The 19,544-nt window shown below is 41.4% G+C and overlaps 1 protein-coding gene across 2 annotated transcripts in view; it reads right to left on the reverse strand.

Moving 5' to 3' along the window:
* Nucleotides 1–19,544, reverse strand: part of LOC104104790 (golgin candidate 5) — a 34,396-nt gene that overhangs the window by 9,876 nt on the left and 4,976 nt on the right. The window contains exons 6-18 of one of the 2 annotated variants that reach the window (XM_070177812.1): nucleotides 18,075–18,189; nucleotides 15,998–16,059; nucleotides 15,865–15,912; nucleotides 14,500–14,784; nucleotides 14,364–14,423; nucleotides 14,186–14,269; nucleotides 14,012–14,077; nucleotides 13,842–13,940; nucleotides 13,546–13,764; nucleotides 12,785–12,899; nucleotides 12,484–12,704; nucleotides 12,175–12,234; nucleotides 11,967–12,080 (exon numbers count right to left, since the gene is read on the reverse strand). In XM_070177812.1, the coding sequence (XP_070033913.1) occupies nucleotides 11,967–12,080; nucleotides 12,175–12,234; nucleotides 12,484–12,704; nucleotides 12,785–12,899; nucleotides 13,546–13,764; nucleotides 13,842–13,940; nucleotides 14,012–14,077; nucleotides 14,186–14,269; nucleotides 14,364–14,423; nucleotides 14,500–14,784; nucleotides 15,865–15,912; nucleotides 15,998–16,059; nucleotides 18,075–18,189 (1,548 nt within the window). Of the gene's footprint in view, nucleotides 1–11,966; nucleotides 12,081–12,174; nucleotides 12,235–12,483; nucleotides 12,711–12,784; nucleotides 12,900–13,545; nucleotides 13,765–13,841; nucleotides 13,941–14,011; nucleotides 14,078–14,185; nucleotides 14,270–14,363; nucleotides 14,424–14,499; nucleotides 14,785–15,864; nucleotides 15,913–15,997; nucleotides 16,060–18,074; nucleotides 18,190–19,544 lie in introns of both variants that reach the window. The other variant, XM_070177811.1, reaches the window with a different exon arrangement.

Consider the following 19,544-nt stretch of genomic DNA (forward strand, 5'->3'; position numbering starts at 1 on the left):
AGATTGCAACTGCTGCCAAACTATCTATGTCCTGCCCCGACCAGATGTTGTTCCTGAATCTAACGATTGCATAGGCCTTGCATTGCAGTACTTAAAATGGCTTTGGCTTTTGCGTTCTTCGACAAACTTTGCTTGCATTTACAATACAATGACTACCCGATTGATATTCCTTTCACGCTTCCAACCACGTGATCTCCATCATCCCTGGAGTCAGATAAATTTGTTCGAAAAAATTCGATACGCTTCTAACACATATACTCAAGCCTATAGCAAAACACTTATGGATTGCCAAATGAAGTAGGTTGAAGGAGTCCTCAAGTTAGATGGGAATACACAACCCGTCAAATAACTCAAAGATATTATAGAACTTCTCAAGTGCAAAATATGTTATCAGCCCCCTATGCTTGTAGATCAGCCGAATTTGGCTCGAGAGAAGGACCAACATGTATTTGTCTACCTTTCCCGTGAAAAATGCAGAAAGTGTTGCTCGACCGTTTCGTTACGTTTGGAATTGAGGCGGTGTTGGTGACAACTATTCAGCCATACCGGAGCGAGTTGTCCGTCCAACAGATGGTCCGAGTGCACAACCTTGTTTGGCCACTAAGCCGAACCGAGGAATCTGACCTGGAGTGTTTCATTGCTATTTTCGCAAACACCTTGTTCTTTCACTTGTGTGAGATGAAAGTGACCAACCTTTACCGGAGAGAGGTACCTTGCACCTTCTTTATCCGGCGAGGAACTGAAAACCGCGCCTATGACGTTGTTGCTTGTGGCGTCACACAGTTCAGCAACAACGCCATCGCGATACCTCTTCCGATGTCGTCGTCACCAGTCCCCGACCTAACCCTGCGACTCTCAGCCCCCAGGAGAGAAGGCAATGCGGGTGATGAACTTATAAAGCTTGAGCCTGCACACATAAAGACATACGCCTAGCTTAAGGGCGTGAGCTGCACGGCCAGGCCAACCTTTGTCTAGGAGTTGGAATTTTCAATTTGTCGTTTCCATATAAGTCTTTCTGCTACTATCCCGATGCCAGTAAGACGAAACTGGCTTGAGATTGAGTGCAGCGCTTGTCTTAAGTCGTTGTTCTGTCTGATTTCCTCTTGTAACAACCGCGTCGTGCTTAATATCAATATGCCCTGCATTTGATCTTGTAGTGTAAAGAATGCGTCCCTTAGTCCGCATTTGGGGTTTTCAGTAAATAAGCTATATTTATAGAATCACAGCTAAATACATATATGATAATTAACCGAGATGAGCACACACCATATTATCACATATAGCATCAACCGGAAATACATATCATTTTGGATACAAAACAGTTCAAACGACGGTACAGCTATAAACGCTCCATAGAGACGTTAAAGTACTATATAAACTATATAAGGTTACCGCATCATGGTTCGCCAATTATTATGAAAAGTAAAAGAAAATAAACGATTTCACCTCCAGAGCGAGATGAATCAAATTTGGCGAGCCACGTCGTATTAATCTCGTAGGTTTCCTTCAATATGCGTATTAATCTCGTAGGTCTGACTCGTCATTTGCTCCGACGAAGCGGGCCCTACCAGAAACCCGGCGTGCGTCAATCAGCATGCCACGAGTTTCGGAAATCGCGGCTGGAGGACTGGTGTTCAGATGAGTTGCCCGGGGAAATTGAGTGGGAAGGAATTCGCATGGCCGTACTTGTTTGGCCTTCTTCTTCTTCGCCTTGGTGCGCCTCAAAAGCTTAGAAAAGGCGAGCGACACTTCGCCAAAGGTAAGTGCCATATCGGTGACATTGATTCCTGCTAGTTCCATCCTGAAAATAAAATCTATGTATATCAACAACAACTAAATAAAATAGACGTAAGATATTTATTCAATACGATTGTCTTTAATTGCGGCTTACAGTATTGAAGCTTCAGAGCATGATCTAGATAGTATCTCTGAACGTTTGAAGCATCTATTTATGTCATCGATGCTCTTTGGTATTCCACACTCAGGAACAGTGAAAGACGGCCCCAAAGCCGAAAGATCATGCATTCTCTGTGCAATTTGCACAATAACGGAACATCCTATTTTTTCGTATACTCGTTGAAATTTTGATCGCTATAAATTTAGTGATCTGTTTTCCAACCGTGCAGTTGCCAATATGATCTTCTTGCAATTATTTCGGGACCTGAATTCAAATCTTGAACAGGAAAGTGATGGTGACATTTGTTCTCTCCACAACTTAATATATACAGATGCTCAATCGAAAGTAATTAGTGGCCGACAGCAAATCACCACGGTACTTGAGGCAAGTGGGCAACTGCTCTGTGACGAACACAATTACCTCATGGTTGTAAGCGAGAATCATCTCGATTTGCGTAGCCATCAAATGCTCTTCACATGATGCGCATTTGCACCAGCACTGCACAAAATGCATGTGCATTGGACACGCGATCGCCAATCTTCAAACGATGCTTTAGAAAATCTTAAAATATTATAGATTATCTCAGCGATAATGGCTTGGATGCCCCCGAGCATTTGAGAAGGTGTATAATTTCGCATAATCTGAAAATAAAATAGCTTTTTCGCATCACATTCAACGCAATTATGCTTAATATTTCTCGCTATGGAAGAACTGTTCGCATTAATATAAAAAACTGGTCTTGCAATATTATCAGAAGGCACAAATGTTGCACATATGATTTGCGTTACATCGTTGGTTTCACAAACGTACAAGATTAATACGCAGAAAGACAATAGAACAAGAGTGAGGTAGTTGCCATTAATATTTCTATTTGTTTAGTAGGCAGTCCAAGGGATTGAAGGAGGCGAGCATCCCGTCGGTGCTCCGAACAACAGCGCAAGCCGCCTTGATTCCCGCCTGCACATCCCCCTCACCCCAGGCTCCGGTGACGGAGTAGTCGCTGTCAACCCAATATATCCCCCTGTCCTTGTCTGTGTGATTTGCATCCAATAACGGATAGGAGAGACATTGGGTACATTCATCTTGGTCGTAGGAAATGCCATGAAAACTATCCATTGAGTGGTTATGAAACACATACCGTCCATAGTCGTCATCGATCGGGACCAGGTGCGCAGCAAACTCGGGAAAGACTGCAGCAAGTTCCCCAACCAGTTCCAGGCACCGTTGCTTCTTGTCATGATCAGCTAGCAAAAATCATTCTTCCAAGCATAGTGAAACAGGACTAAGCCCACTCCCGCCGACGATTCAATATCGATGCAATACAGCTCTTGAACAAGCCCGTCAGTCCAGATCACGACTGGAAATCAGTGTTGATCCAAAACCTGTGCTTCGTGACCATCAGTAGTGCTGAAGTAATATCGGCAGGCGAGTTTCCGATGGCGCGCAGAATATCATAGCTGAAGGAGATCTCATCGCCAGCCAATTGGTGGAAAATCCGGATGTTCCCTCTATTGCCGCTAATGATGACCCGGTCAAAACTATAAGATTGGTCGTTCTTTAAGCATACCCTGAATTTTCCCTCCTCCTCGGCTATGCCGCGCACGAGATCAAAACCCAATCGCGCTTTTGCCTGGCGTTTTTGAAATATTTCAGTCTGCATTCGTGCCCGCAAAAGCCAAACGACGCCGGTGATAAAGATGCACATCCTCCCCGTAGCCATTGATTACCCATTCAAGGATCTTTGCAAAATGAGTGCGCTGGTAACAAGAGGAAACTCGCCCGAAATCGAATCTTAGTATGCCGAAAACTTCGAAATCATCGGGTCTTTGCCACGCTTCGCCACCGGGAGGGACACGACCAGTGAAAATCTCCACTAGTGCAGTGTGTGTTATGTGAACTGGCCAAACTCTCTGAGCCAAGGCTGCCAGGCGTCGTAAGCCTCATCAAAACGTCGCTCCTTCGACATGGAAGTGATTTTCATTGGAGCGATAAGTTTCCTGCCATTTCATTCACACCTTCCGTGCAGTAGTGCCCTCCAGCCGGCGTACGCCCGTTGAAATATTGCCGGCGGAGCTTGACCGGCGCGCCATGTGTAGCGTTTCCGCCGGTAATATAGAACTGTGTGATCTTTTCCTGCGCCAAGAAAAAATGCGTCGGACGCAATCCTGAACTTGTCCGAACGAGGTCAAAAAGTGCAAAACGTCACCATAGGGTATTGGCGGCGCCCCAATATTCCTGATCTCATCAAGTGAATCGAAAAGAGTAATATCTCTAATGCTGTGCGTAGTAATTCTGTTGCAGCGACAAAGCCAGACAGCCCACCCCTCACGATAGCAACACTAGGTGGCGGTGCGCATTTCGGATAACGCCCTATACCATCATGCGATTCACTCTCCAGAAGAAAAACTTGATAGTCGCACAGCAGATCAAGGCAGCATGGAGGAGCATCAAAGGTAATTGCGCGATTGAATTCATCGCAGAATAACGCCTGGTCGGGGACCATGAAGGCACGGTGCAATCTGGAACATCAACGCCACATTTCTGCAAAGCCGCAGTCAAACATCCAATCCGTCCACTTCTGCTGATATCGCAACAAATATTCGCAGAACTCAGCATAGCATACAAAAGCTTTAGAGATTGCTCGGTGCAAATTTCTTGGACTAGGCGGGTTGGTGATGGCAAATGTTGTGAAGTGTGGGCGCCTGTATGGATTACGGAATGGAAATAATTGTGATTTGTCCGAGCGTAAGACAAAGGGCCCAGCCTAATAATGAGCTATGCAAAAACATCTTAGATTAAATATTGTGTCGATAATTTTTGACAATGCAGCCACAGTTGATAAAAAGTGGTCATTATTACTTTTTTGCCAGTTTGTCGCACTTTATGAGCCAGCATTGCCCCAAAATCAGGAAAAGAGGTCCCACTCCAAAGCAAAGTCGTACCGAGTAGGGATTATTGGAAAATCGGATATTCCATTCAACGCCGAAATAGTGGATTATGAAAAACCACAACAATAATTGTAAAAAATGCGACGATTTCGTATTTAAATTAAAATACACAATAAAACATCTGGCTGAAAAATAACATGAGCAGCAAGACTAGATTTCGTGAGATAATCAATTTGCAATTGAAATAATGTAGTTTGCACAAACACCAAAGACAATCGATCTTGTAAGAACCCGACGAACGGCATATTCAGGAGTCGAGCTCAAGGGCACTAAATCAGAATACAGATGTAATTTGCGCCATTTCGCTATCATCCTTTGGACCATCCTCATGGAATTCGGCGTAGCGTTCGAGCATTTGAGCAGCGGCATCGAGAATCAACACACCAATTTCATTGAACTCTTCACAAGGATGCGGCTCCCGGAAACAGATATATTGGCTGAAGTAGTTGTCGCGGCTTGGATCGCGTGGAGCAACCATCGTCTGCACGTCGAAAAGTCTGAGAACATACTCCTTGACGATCTGAGGCTCCACGGGTTCGAACTGATTAGTATTCACAGGGGAGAAGGCGGTGAGTGGCAGGACATTCTCTCTAGCGCTGTAGGCGCCGGTGGCGTGATCGCAGAAGAGGACAAAGACGTGACTCAACAGTAGGGAACAAAGATTAGTGCAGTTGAAAAACGTAGTGAGTGCAGCACCCGAAAGATTAAGGCAGGAGGAGGGGCCGGTATAGAGACCAAAACTAGTGCCACGGCCGGCGCTATATGCCTATTCTCCGAGGCGGTAAAGCACCTTCAACGCCCGATGTGCCCAGACGTCAACTTCCAAGCACATGACCTTGTCGCATTGATAAATTACAGTGCCAGGTTTGTTAGCGGCAATGCCGAAAATCGTGCTGCCGAGCAATTCCCTGTCACGCTCAACAGGACCGAGATGGGTGAAATCGGTGACAGCAAGTTTGTTGTTGTCGGGGACAGAGGCGAAGAGGAGTTCAAAGTTGGAAGCGGGTGGACGAGGGTCGGGCCTCTCAATACCGTGCTTCCTCCGATGACTCTTCAATTTCTCCACAATCATTGTGTCATTGCCTTTCATGAAATTGTAACCCTCTATCATTCTGGCATCAGAGATAGTTCCCGCCCTCGCGAACTGAAGGGTGAAATGGACAGAGACGGCAGTGTTGATGGAGCTCATTCTCAGCTGAACGAAGACATAAACAGAGCAGCCCTCTTTGATGTCTTGTTCGACTTCGTTCTCGATCCTTTTGCGGACGATGTGGCCGACTCCCTCAGAAGTGGCTAACATAGCATTGGCTATGTCCGGATGGCATATTACGCACTGGTAGCCGATTCTGAGGTCACGCAGCGGGGTTTCAGCGGCGGCGGCTGCAATACGTTGGTTAAGAGTGAGCATAAGCCCGATGACCTCACCGAGGCCTCTCACTATTTCAGGGTCCATTGCAGCAACAACATTACAAATACCGCAAAGACCACGGCTAACTGCGATTTCAATGACCTGAATAGGGTCGCCTACGGCACGGAGCACAGCAAGTTCTTCCTTCCAGTTGCCCTCGGGGAAGGCGATCGCGACAGCGCACGTTGCGTCGCTGGCGGGCATGATAGAAGGCAATCAAAAGCGAGATGTAGAAAACTGAGTGGTGAAAGGCTGTAGTTCCATTATAAAAGTCAACGACGATAAAATAGTTCTATTGTAGTTGAGCCTTCACGCAAACATATGCCAGCGTGCCCCACGCTGATAATGGCCCTGCCAGCTCATTGCAGGTAACACATCCCTCTCTCCCAAAAGTCAACTTACCCCTAAACAATGTTGCCTAGCATTTAAGCTTCATTGCCGCTCATGTTTCCCCTTAACTACTCTACCGATCATGTCCCTAATTAAGCTCATTCCCGACATCATAGATCGGATCCGACTGAGCCTTATCGATTCCTCTCTTCGTGCCTTGATCGCTTTCGACAGCGATGGCACGACTTTTAAGCAAGACCGAAGTCGTCCGTGTTGGGAGATTAATCAAGCCATCAACATTGATGATAATCTGACCACGATCGCTTGCAAGGGGCATTACCAGTTGCTCACATCCGCGCGCCACTACGAAGAAATTGCTGGCGTCATTTGGATTTGCGTGCCAAACGCCCTCACATACCTGGCCTCCAGTCAGATGCACGTCAACCAAGTACCAATCGGCCTTTAAAAATCACCAACTAAAAATTGCAACCAAAAGACCTGTATCTATCTCATCGCATTGTAGCTGGCGTTATTTGGATTTGCGTGCCAAACGCCCTCACCTCTTACCTGGCCTCCAGTCAGATCCACATCAGCCAACTATCAATTGACCTATAAATATCTCAGTCGAAAATAGCAAACAACCTCAAGAAACAACTAAAACCTAAATATAAGCGACGTCTGCAAATGGCTAATTTTCCATCCGTAGGCATAATAGGATGCGGCAATTACGGCTTGACACTCGCTCTCAATTACAATCGGCGAACACACAAATTAGTTAAAGTGTACGCACATCCCCATCATCGAAGGATCTTCAATAAGGCTCGTCGTCAGGTTGACATCGAAGCCATCGAGGCAATGACCGGCCGCTACCATGCAGACTTTGAGGAAGATCTCGGCAATCTATGCGATTTCGCGCAATACATCTTAGTTGCGGTGCCATCCAACACTCACGACAACATCGTGAAGTGTCTTGAGCCATATCAGGAAAAGCTACATCGGTCGACGTTGGTATTTATCAGCGGCAACGGCATTGCACCGATAGCGCATATGACACTGAAGCCTGCCAACACGTTTGAGAGTTCGAGAGCATCATATACTTGCCAAATAGAGGAATCGAAGAATGGAGAGGTGAAATGCCTAATGAATGGTTTTTATGTTCGAATGATCCTTGCCGGTTATCTCTCGGCGGACAATGCGTCGGTCAATGCATTGCAACATATTTTTGGAATGCCGGCAGAACTATATCAAAATTTGCTTCAACTTCTTATGGTCAACAACCACGGCGTCGTTCATCCACCACCCATGCTGCGAGGGAGGTTTGCGATCGATCGGAACGCAAAAATGTTTACCTACCGAGATCTCATGGGCGCATCGTTCGTAGCGATGGAGATTTTGGCTGCTGATGACCAACTGACAAGGCTTGCGGAAGCGTTAGGTGTTGAAAAGCCGGAAAGTGTTTTGGAAACATTCAATAAGGATTACGGCATAGAATATCTTGATTTTCAAACGCTTGTTAAAAGCTATCAACCGCTCAATATGAGGCTAGAACTGCCATCTAGCATGAATAGTCGCATGATCACACAGGACATAGGCATATTAGGCGTTCTTTATGCTTCGCTTGGCAGGGCGCTGGGTGTCGATATGTCGATCTTCGAGGCGTGGATCAAAGAAGCTAGTTGGATCAATGGGGCAGATTACTGGCTGACTGATCGAACGTTGAAAGCCTATGGGCTTTCGGAAAAGGCGTCGTCGGAAATCCGGAAAGCATTTAATGCAAAAGAAATAGCGTGCCCAAGCCAACTCTAGTTGCGAACCCGCCAGTCCTATAAGAAGCTTTAGGGCCGCAAATATGTATTAAAGTTGCATGTATATATAAAATTAGTAATAATTGTATTAATGTTCAATATTTGTATTTGTGATGGTAATTTACATCACGTCGTCATGTGATCGCTGAAGTACATTTTATATTTGATAAGGAATTCTATTTTATCTTCTATTGCTTTGACAGCGTGCAAACGTCTTTATTAGCTAAAATCAAGTTGTCGTCGCCACCGTCCTGATACCGCCCCACCCGGGACCTCGTGCCAGACATCCAGCTTTGATATTTCGCCCATGAGGCTACATCTGAGTCGCCACTTACACAATCATCGACTAGGTACGTTCCGTACTGGCGCTTGTCCCGGTGTCCCACAAACTAGGGTCGACGACCCGATGTCATCTCTTGTTAGGTCATGTAATTTCAAGCAAAGATTACTATTGCCTCTTAGTCGCCACAGACGTTTAGGACAACCTAGTTTATCCAAATTTCAGAAGATGGTGCCTAGTTTATCTAGTTTGTCTACATTAGATTGTGAGTCGTGTCAGCTTGGGAAACATACCCGAACCTCGTTTCCGCATAGTGTTGAGATTCATGCAGAGTCTGTTTTCTCCTTAGTTCATTCTGATATATGGGATCCTAGTAGAGTCAGTTCAACCTTGGAATTTCGTTATTTTGTTAGTTTTATTGATGATTACTCAAGATGTACTTGGTTTTTCTTAATGAAAGATCGTTCTGAGTTATTCTCTATATTCCAAAGTTTTTGTGCTGAAATCAAAAACCAATTTGGTGTTTCTATTCGCATTTTTCGTAGTGATAATGCCTTAGAATATTTATCTTCTCAGTTTCAGTAGTTTATGACTTCTCAAGGAATTATTCATCAGACATCTTGTCCTTATACCTCTCAGTAAAATGGGGTTGCAGAGAGAAAGAATAGGCACCTTATTGAGACTGCTCGCACACTTCTAATTGAATCTCGTGTTCCGTTGTGTTTTTGGGGCGATGCAGTTCTCACAGCTTGTTATTTGATTAATCGGATGCCTTCATCTCCCACCAAAGATCAGATTCTGCATTCAGTATTGTTTCCCCAGTCAACCTTATACTCTCTTCCACCTCGTGTTTTTGGGGCACGTGTTTTGTTCATAACTTAGCCCCGGAAAAAATAAGTTAGCTCCTTGTGCTCTCAAGTGTGTTTTCCTTGGTTATTATCGTGTTTAGAAGGGATATCGTTGTTATTCACCTGATCTTCGTAGATACCTTATGTCAACTGACGTCACATTTTTTTAGTCTAAACCTTTCTTTACTTTTGCTGACCACCATGATATATCTGAGGTCTTATCTATACCGACCTTTGAGGAGTTTACTATAGCTCCTCCTCCACCTTCGACCACAGAGGTTTCACCCATACCAACCGTTGAGGAGTCTAGTGTTGTTCCTCCTAGTTCCCCAGCCACAGGAACACCACTCTTGACTTATCATCGTCGTCTGCGCCTTACATCAGGCCCAACTGGTTCTCGTCATGCACCTGACCCTGCTCCTAGTACACCGATTGCACTTCGGAAAGGTATACGGTAACCCTAATCCTCATTATGTCGGTTTGAGTTATCATCGACGTCATCTCCCCATTATGCCTTTATATCTTCTTTGTCCTCGGTTTCCATCCCTAAGTCTACAGGTGAAGCGTTGTCTCATCTAGGATGGCGACAGGCTATGAGTGACGACATGTCTGCTTTACATACAAGTGGTACTTGGGAGCTTGTTCCTCTTCCTTCAGGTAAATCTACTGTTGGTTGTCGTTGGGTTTATGCAGTCAAAGTTGGTCCCGATGGCCAGATTGATCGACTTAAGGCCCGTCTTGTTGCCAAAGGATATACTCAGATATTTGGGCTCTCGATTACAGTGATACTTTCCCTCCCGTGGCTAAAGTGGCATCAGTCCGCCTTTTTCTATCCATGGTTGCGGTTCGTCATTGGCCTCTCTATCAGCTGGACATTAAGAATGTCTTTCTTCACGGTGATCTTGAGGATGAGGTTTATATGGAGCAACCACCTGGTTTTGTTGCTCAGGGGGAGTCTCGTGGCTTTGTATGTCGCTTGGTCTAAAGCAGTCTCCTCGAGCCTGGTTTGGTAAGTTCAGCACGTTTATCCAGGAGTTTGGCATGACTCATAGTGAAGCTGATCACTCTGTGTTTTATCGACACTCTGCTTCAAGTCTCTGTATTTATCTGGTAGTCTATGTTGATGATATTGTTATTACTGGCAATGATCAAGATGGTATTACCAATCTGAAGCAGCATCTCTTCCAGCACTTCCAAACTAAGGATTTAGGCAGATTGAAGTACTTTCTAGGTATTGAGGTTGCTCAGTCTAGCTCAGGTATTGTTATTTCTCAAAGAAAATATGCTTTTGACATTCTTGAGGAGACAGAGATGAAAGGTTGCAGACCTGTTGACACTCTGATGGATCCGAATTCTAAACTTCTGTCAGGACAGGGGGAGCCGCTTAGCGATCCTGCAAGCTATAGGCGGCTGGTTGGTAAATTAAATTATCTCAAAGTGATTAGACCCGACATTTCTTATCATGTGAGTGTTGTAAGTCAGTTTATGAATTCTCCCTGTGATAGTCATTGGGAATTTGGGATGCAGTAGTCCGCATTATTCGGTATATAAAATCTGCTCAAGGCAAAAGGTTACTGTTTGAGGATCGAGATCATGAGCAGATCGTTGGATACTCAGATGTTGGTTGGGCAGGATCACCTTCTGATAGACGTTTTACGTCCAGATATTGTGTTTTAGTATGAGGCAATTTGGTGTCTTGGAAGAACAAGAAGCAGAATGTAGTTGCTAGGTCTAGTGCAAAAACAGAATATCGAGCAATGGCTATGGCAACATGTAAGCTAGTCTGGACCAAACAATTGCTCAAGGAGTTGAAATTTGGTGAAATCAGTAGGATGGAACTTGTGTGCGATAATCAAGCTGCCCTTCATATTGCATCAAATCCGGTGTTCCATGAGAGAATTAAACACATTGAGATTGATTGTCACTTCGTCAGAGAAAAGATACTTTCAGGAGAGATAGCTACAAAGTTTGTGAGGTGGAATGATTAACTTGCAGATATTTTCACTAAATCCCTCACTGATCCTTGTATTGGTTATATATGTAACAAGCTCGGTACATATGATTTGTATGCACGGCTTGAGGGGGAGTGTTAGTTTAGAGCTATGTACATAATATAGTCTTGTCCCACATTGGAATAGGAGTAATATGTCCTTGTAGTGTATAGCTATAAATAAGGACCTCTTGTATTGTATTTATCATCCAATATCAATAACATATTTTCTCCCGTGCTTTCTCACATGCATCACATTACACTTCGCGGGATTTCAACAAATATCTGTTTTAGAGTTTCCAGTTCCTGATAGAATGATTTCCCAAATAGACATGTTGCCTTTTAATGAGTAAAATAGAAAAAAGAAAGTTCCCTTTATAAAGCCTAATTTGGGATCAGCAAGAAATATGCTTGTGGCAGGAAAAAATTCATGAACCGCAGAGAAGAAACTAGTTTGTACCTCCTCATCACGCTCACCCATCAATTCAAGAGCTGCCGAGTGTCTCCTTCTAAGTGCATCTAGCTCTGCCCGAATGCCAGGCAGCATGGAAACTTCTGAACGAAGCTTTTCACACTAAACAAATACAACAAATTTCAAACAAAGAACATTACAAAGGGAAAACTCTTAGAAGAAAAGAGAAGTTATATATCCGGAGAAAAGAGTTGACCTCTGCAGTCATTTTAACCAACTCCTCAGCCAGGGAGTCACGGATGGACTCCATAGATGCCTGGAAGAATCAATCAGTTAGTACCAGAAGGAGGTCAAATGAAAGCAAACTGGTTGCAAGGAAAAATAACCTTGCATGAAAGTAAACCACGACAGTTTCAGCTCCTATGGTTCATTGTTTTAAATAAATGCTACCACTAAATAAGGTTAATAACACAGAGCAAAAAGGCCAACAAGAACATCAAAATTATAATATAAGTGCACATGATATGCGATTAAAAGGATCAGTAAGAGAGTCCATAGTACATACAAGTCGAGACATATACGACGCAAGTTCCCCTTCCTTCTGACGAAGAGCAGCTTCGAAAGCACTTGATGTCATGCTCTTCATAAAGTATGGACTCACATTGCCCTCCAATGCATTTCTACGCTCAGATAAATTGTCAGACGAGTCCAAAGATGCTTGTAGAAAATAGCTTTCCTCCATGCTACTCAAGCTGCTAGCACTTGAAAGTCTCCGTGTCAGACTTCCTGCATCTAGGTGATTGTTAGACATCGGAAAACACAAACCTATAAAGCTCCATATTGAAAAGTAAACTTGGTATCAATACCATTTTCAATCCCAGATTTCTGCTTCATTATTGGGCTTTGATCAGGTACAAAATTAGATGAAGTACGAGTTGCCCTTTCTTGATCCAAACGAGCAGCTTTCTCCCGCTCTAACTCCTGTAAAACATTTGGGAACAATTGAATCAAACATATTTCTCATTAATAAAAATAAACACCAAGAATAACTAGCATGAAATACCAGGTTGTTTCCAGGTATTAATCCAGTCTAAATAAATTCCACCAATAAATATGTGATAAAGGTTTAGCGATCACGGATTTCAGAATAGGAGATGCATAGTGTTAAATCATGTAAGAAGTTATCACAACATGAATTGCTTCACCTGTAACTTCCAGTGCAGATTACTCTAAGTGATACCATTACAAAACTTGTGCCCTGTGCTTATATATTAAGAATTTTCGTTCTCTCGTTATTTTTATGCTTTTGAAGACGATAGAACGGCGAACAATTGTCATTACGCAAGTGGCAAAGCTCAGGTGATAGAGCATTTACTGCCACAGATTTAGATAAATGCTAAATGCCATCAACCATTTAGTAGGTCTCAGAACTTAAAAGAGAATAAACTTATCAAATGTCTAGCAGGTCAACCCATAGCTGGTACAAAAAAGAACAAGTAAACATATTCTTCGGTTGAAGCATCTTGATCATATTTATATTGTGCTGCATGTAAAACCAAAAGCATCATCGGTGCAAAAAGGCATTGACACAGCTAATTAATTGGAAAGTAAAACATAATGTGGTTACCTGCCGCAGGAGTTCCTGGTGAGTTAATACTTCTTGTAGTTCCTGCTTGTGTTTCCTTCTGACTTCTTTAATTTCTTCTTCAAGCTGATTCACACGACCTTCGTTAGTCTCAGCTTCCTCCTTTAGAGCAAGATATTCTTGCCTATTCTCCCCGGCCCTCTGTCTCTCTTTGTCAAGGGACCTTGTTAGCTGTGTCTGTTCAGCTCTTAGACAAGATATCTGCAATACCAAATTTGTAAGCAAATTCCTGGGAAGAAGCTCTATGGAAGCAGCATCATAGCAATAGGTAAAAGAACCTGAGCCTCAAGCACATTGATTCGAGACAGGGTTTGAGAAAGGCGTTCACTAATAGATCGCTCCTTCTCCTCTGCAATTGCAGCTTTTGCCTCAGCTTCCTGCAGAATAAAATTAAGAATCCCTTCGAGTTTCAACTATAAATAAAGTTTGTATATGTTTCTCTTAAAACCTGAAGACGTGAATTCAAGGTTCTCTCGACAGCAGCCCAAGCTTCAGACTTTCTGGCGTTTGTTTCCTGTAATCAAAGAAGATGCATAGAAACATAGTCATTAGAAAAGCGGTCCATATACCATGAGGTCCATGACCATTTATACGATATGAAAAATAACATCTCAGCAGCAACCTGCATGGCTTCTATCTGCCTGAGAAGAGGTCTGGTAGATTCAGGAACTTGTGTTATCAACTCCTCACATCTACGCTCGCTGGCCTAAAACATAGAAGACCAACTATATGTAAAGCAAACATAATTAAGCAGTAAAGCAGAAAAAATTGCAAAACAAAAAAGTAGAATGCAGTTATACTTGGTATCTTTTCTGGAGATCCTCAATGTCTCTGCGCAACATATCTTCCCTAAAAACTGCCTGCAGGTGAAGAAATTATTAGGCACTGGGAATTAGATTGAGAAACCCCGATAGGACACTATTCAAGAATATAAACCTGCTGCTCCGTTCTGCTTAGTGTTTGCCTTAATTCTTCAAGTGCCTGAACAAACATGGCTTCACGGTCTTCAGCCTCTCTTAGGCGACCCTCTAGTTGAGTTCTGGCTTCATTGTTAGCCCGTGCCTCAGCTAAAGCTTCAGCTTCTCTTGCGGCATTTAACGCATTAGTATAGTAATCTTTTTGCATTGCAAGTTCTGCTTGATGTTTTTCTACTGTTCCATGAAGCAGTTTTTCCGTTGCAGCCTTATCTCTCTTTATACTCTCTACTTTATTCTCTTCAACCTAGGAAAGGCATAAGCATGTAACTTGAAATAACAACTTCTACCATAATCCCACGTAAAGTAAAATAACAAACGTAAAGCAATCAACCCACAACTAACACTTGTTGGGTGACGATTTTAAAAACTAACTCGGAACAGCTCTAAAGTTCAGTTAACAACTCAAGAACCCAATGAGGGAACATTGAAGTAAATGTACAAAAAAAAATCTAATTTCACTAGGGGTGTTCCATTCTTCAGGGTGGTTGTTGTTGTTGTTGTTGTTGTTGTGTTTCATTCTTCAGCCGTGGAGAGACTTTTGAATTGCGAGGTACCAAGAAAAGTCCTGAAATACTCTTTAAAATGCTCAATGCACACTTGCAAGATTCTACTCAAGAGGTTAGCAAAAGGCAACTTCTAACTTCTAAGTCATGTGTTCCGGAAACTAAGTCATTTTCTGAAAAATATCTTCCGGAAAAATGTTTCCGGGTGTTTGGTTGGTGAGTAGAAAACGTTTTCCAATTTTTTTATCAAATAGTTAATAATAATGTTAGCAAATTGGATAGCGTGTTGATGAAACTTTTAAGTATAAAGATTTATAATAATGTCCAACATGTTAGTCGAGCAGTGATATGAAGTAATAAATTGGGATAATTGTGAAGGAAAACGACTTCCACCCATATGTAAGGTAAGACATTTTCTCTTCCACCTTCTAGTGGAAAATATTTTATCCAAAAGGTGACCTATTTTGCGGAAAACATTCTCCAAAAAATATTTTCCTTCATACCAAACATATCTTGAACACTTCCCACTTTTTAAGATGAAGTTCTGCTGCAGCTAGTGTTAGTTTTAGAAAATTTTCTACCCTCCAATAATGATAATAGGCATGTTAAAACAAAAAACTCTATTTAGCTGAAAACTCAGAAAAAACATTTCGTGAAAATGAAAACAAGGAATTCAACATTTGAACATAAAAAGAACACATAACCACAATAGGAGAGAGCTGAAAGTAATCCAGACACCTTTTGTTATAGAACAATGAAAAATTCAGGCACTCCTCACAATATCTATAATGAGGTCACTACATAAAATAAAAATGACTGACCTCAAGCTTGGTAAGTAATCCTTTCTTCTCTTCTTCAAGCTCTCTGATCTAACTTTCAAAACAAATGGAAGATTTGTTAAAACTTATAAATAAGCTTTCTGAGATGGAATAATGAGTATGCCTGATTCCACACCTGTGCCCTTAATTTTCTCATCTGAGCTTCTTGGGCAGCTTGCTTTTTAGAAAGCTGCTCACCTGGAAGAAACAATAAGTTTTAGACATTTGAAAATTTGAAATGGCATAAGAAGAGTCCAAAATATTATAGGGCTTATACAAACTTTAAAGGAATGAAGATATTTCTCCACATAATATTATATACATGTCAACCAGGTAAAAGATTAAACTGTGTCAGCAGGAGACTCTAGACAAATATACCAATCAAAAAAAAAAAAAAAAGGGAGGAGACTCTAGCCAAAGGTTCAGCAACAGATAAAGTTCCTCACAAAAGGCTGGATATGATGTAACTTACAGCATGCACAAACTTCAGACTTCTTCCAAGGAACCCATGTTTTAAGACATGAGTACCTATCAGATTGTCCAATTACACCCAAACAGCCTATTCGACCAATCTTGAATTTCAATTTTCTCTAATGAAATCAAAATTAGAGAAGAGATAGAATCCTAGTGAGCCTAAACACACCCTGTAATTTGAAAAGCTTTATAATGCTTGGTGCAGTTGTAGGTGTAAATTTTTAGACCCATTTATGGTCTGTGCAGGGAGGTCCTAGAATGATCACTGCCCATTGCTGATCATATTCTGGACTCAGAATGTATGTCTAAACCCAATTTGCTATGTAGCACAGTTGACTACTTACTCTATCAGTCATTTCCAACCCCCACAAACATCTAGCTATCAAGTTACTTCCAGACATCTAATCAATGTACCATAGTTACCATCTAAGTAGCATTGATACAGATACCAGTATCATGTAAGATACAAGTATGATATGAAGACATGGAATTTATCTTTATAATACATATATTTGTATCTTTCATACAACCTGTAAGTAAAACAATAATTACGCTATTATAACTACTCCTCAATCCCAAGCTAGATGTAGTTGGCTATATGAATCCTCGCTATCCATTTGAGCCTGTTTCTTTCAAATATTCAATAATTTAGGTCCTCGAGCACTAAAACCTCTACCTAAAACATACAAACTTCTAAAAAGATTATTGAACACAGAACCTAACATAATATTACCAACATGACTAACCCTTAACCCCAGCTAGTTGGTATCACCTGTATCTTTTTCTTTCTATTGGGTTTTATTTTTCTATAAGTCTGCATAAGTTCCAAGATATTGTACGTCTTTTGAAATAATTTATTTCCATGTAATTTAGGTCTAACACGTCTCTTTTTTAACACCTTCAATTGTCATGATTACACAACTTCGACCGGTGTATCTGAAGGTCTAATCTTGACCTAGTGTCCTATCCTCTCCAAATAACCTTAATTTAGTTCACTAGAGTGCCGAAGGTGGCTCGTTGTCCTCTGTTCTTTTAAGATGCCACCAACATACAAGCCTAAATAAACAAAACAGAAAAGCAACAAGCATCTATAGATCATAACTTTCAGAAAGAAACGTAAAAACACATAATGAACTGTCATAGATTCAACTCGGGAACTGTTAAACTTCATCATCAGACATCATAATATAATTCAAACCATTCAAATACCAACAAAACTATCAAGCCAATTACAAAATGTAAATGTGCAAATTGAGCTCAAGATTATGTGAAATGAAAATTTCTCAATCCTAATTCCTAACACACTGCATCAACTTCTTACAGCATCACCATCGAGCCTTCTTTCTGTTTCAAATTTTTGTTTTGACACTACCTACATATTAGCAACAAGCATGATCCACACATATGTTTTTTGATAAGGTAAATGATTATATAAATGATGGGAAAATCCTGTATACAAGCCGTATACCAAAAAAGTAGAGATCCTACACCAAAATATGGTTCTCCACAAAAGATTTACAGTATATATGACACACACTCTAGCATAAGTATGGTATCTAAGATTCATAGTCTATATAAAATCTAAGACACCACCTAACATTAATGTAAGTTTACCTTGTTCTTAACTTACAATTGTCCTATATGCCACATATAGTAGGAAAGCTTCATGCGAAACAAAGGCCAAATGATGGTATAATGCATTAAAACCACTTCTTAGAGACAGTTTGAGTTTATCATACCTTCAGCCATTACTTGAGTAATTATCTCATCCTTCTCTTTGAGAAGAGCTGCAGCATCACTTTTCTTATTCTGTTCCCTGCGTAGTGTATCCCTCTCCCGGGTTAGAGCATAAACCTGAAATAAATGAATGTCAAAATTTTCATTAGTAACTTTTTTTTTAAATGGAAAGTAGTAGCACATTTAACAACAACATAACGACACATTGCACATTCGCCTTTTAATCGCAAACAGTAATGCTAAGACACATTCCACAGGAAATATGATCTTAAGTAAAGGAGAAGTAGATGGTTGCATCCTTGCAAACTCGACAGCTCAAATATTTTCTTCTTTTCCTTCATTTAGAAGTTCCCACCAGCGCCTCTCATGTCTCGGATTATTTGATCACCTGGCTATAATATGAATGTATTGCCACATGTGAAGCATTAATAACATTTCCTTCTAAAATATACGGAGTTTTGTAAGCTTTATACAGTAAAATTATAAAAGATTTCTCTGACCAAAGAAGGAAAAGGCCGAGAAATATTTCAGGCCATGGATTTTAAAAAAACATAAAAGAAAATATCTTCTAAATGAAGGAAAAGAGGAAAAATCTACAAAGAAGCAAATTTGTCCTCGAGTTACATTATATCCTACATCGAGCAGTGTTATCAAAGGCGCGCTTAAGCCGTGAAGCGAGGCTCAAAACATGTTCTCGCTTAGCGGGCGCTTCAACGTTATCATCAAGGCTCTAAGGCATACTTTTCCTTGCCAATAAGCTTAATCATGAAGAGGCGATGCTAAACAATTGATATTTCACTTTATAATAAAGTTTCTTAAATTCCTTTGTCCATATATTTTGTATTCATGCTTATAGATATTAGTCTTGGACTATACATACATATTTGTAGTTTTTTTCCATTTGCGTCTTTCTTCGTTAAAGTCCATGCTTTATTTGCCCTTTGCGCTTAAAACCCCAATAGACCTTAGAGCTTTTTGCGCTTTTTGCCTTTGATAACACTGACGTCAAGTTTATACGGACAACCGGAGGAGTTTATTACGATCTTGCACTACTCCACCTATTGTCTTAAGGGTTTGAATTAAATGTTCGGATTCTATCACATGGTATCAAAAATCAAAACCTTAGCATGCATGTGCTCGCACTCGTTAGTCCACATTCAAGTCCATGTGTGAGCCCAAAAATCAGATTATACATGTGGAAGTGTGCGTTGAAGTCTCACATCGGGTAAATAAGGCATCATAAGGGTTTATAAAGGTCGCGCCCAAAAATCAGATTATACATGTGGAAGTGTGCGTTGAAGTCTCACATCGGGTAAATAAGGCATCATAAGGGTTTATAAAGGTCGCGCCCTACTCCACCCATAAATTATCTTATTTTCTTCATTTTCTCAGTTTCTTTGACTTCCCATTATTTCAAAACTTTCTAATATAATTTTTTTTTTTGATAGCCAAGAAATCCTCAAAAGCCAGCT

Source organism: Nicotiana tomentosiformis, chromosome 6 (assembly GCF_000390325.3).
Source record: "Nicotiana tomentosiformis chromosome 6, ASM39032v3, whole genome shotgun sequence".
NCBI classification, from domain to species: Eukaryota; Viridiplantae; Streptophyta; class Magnoliopsida; order Solanales; family Solanaceae; genus Nicotiana; species Nicotiana tomentosiformis.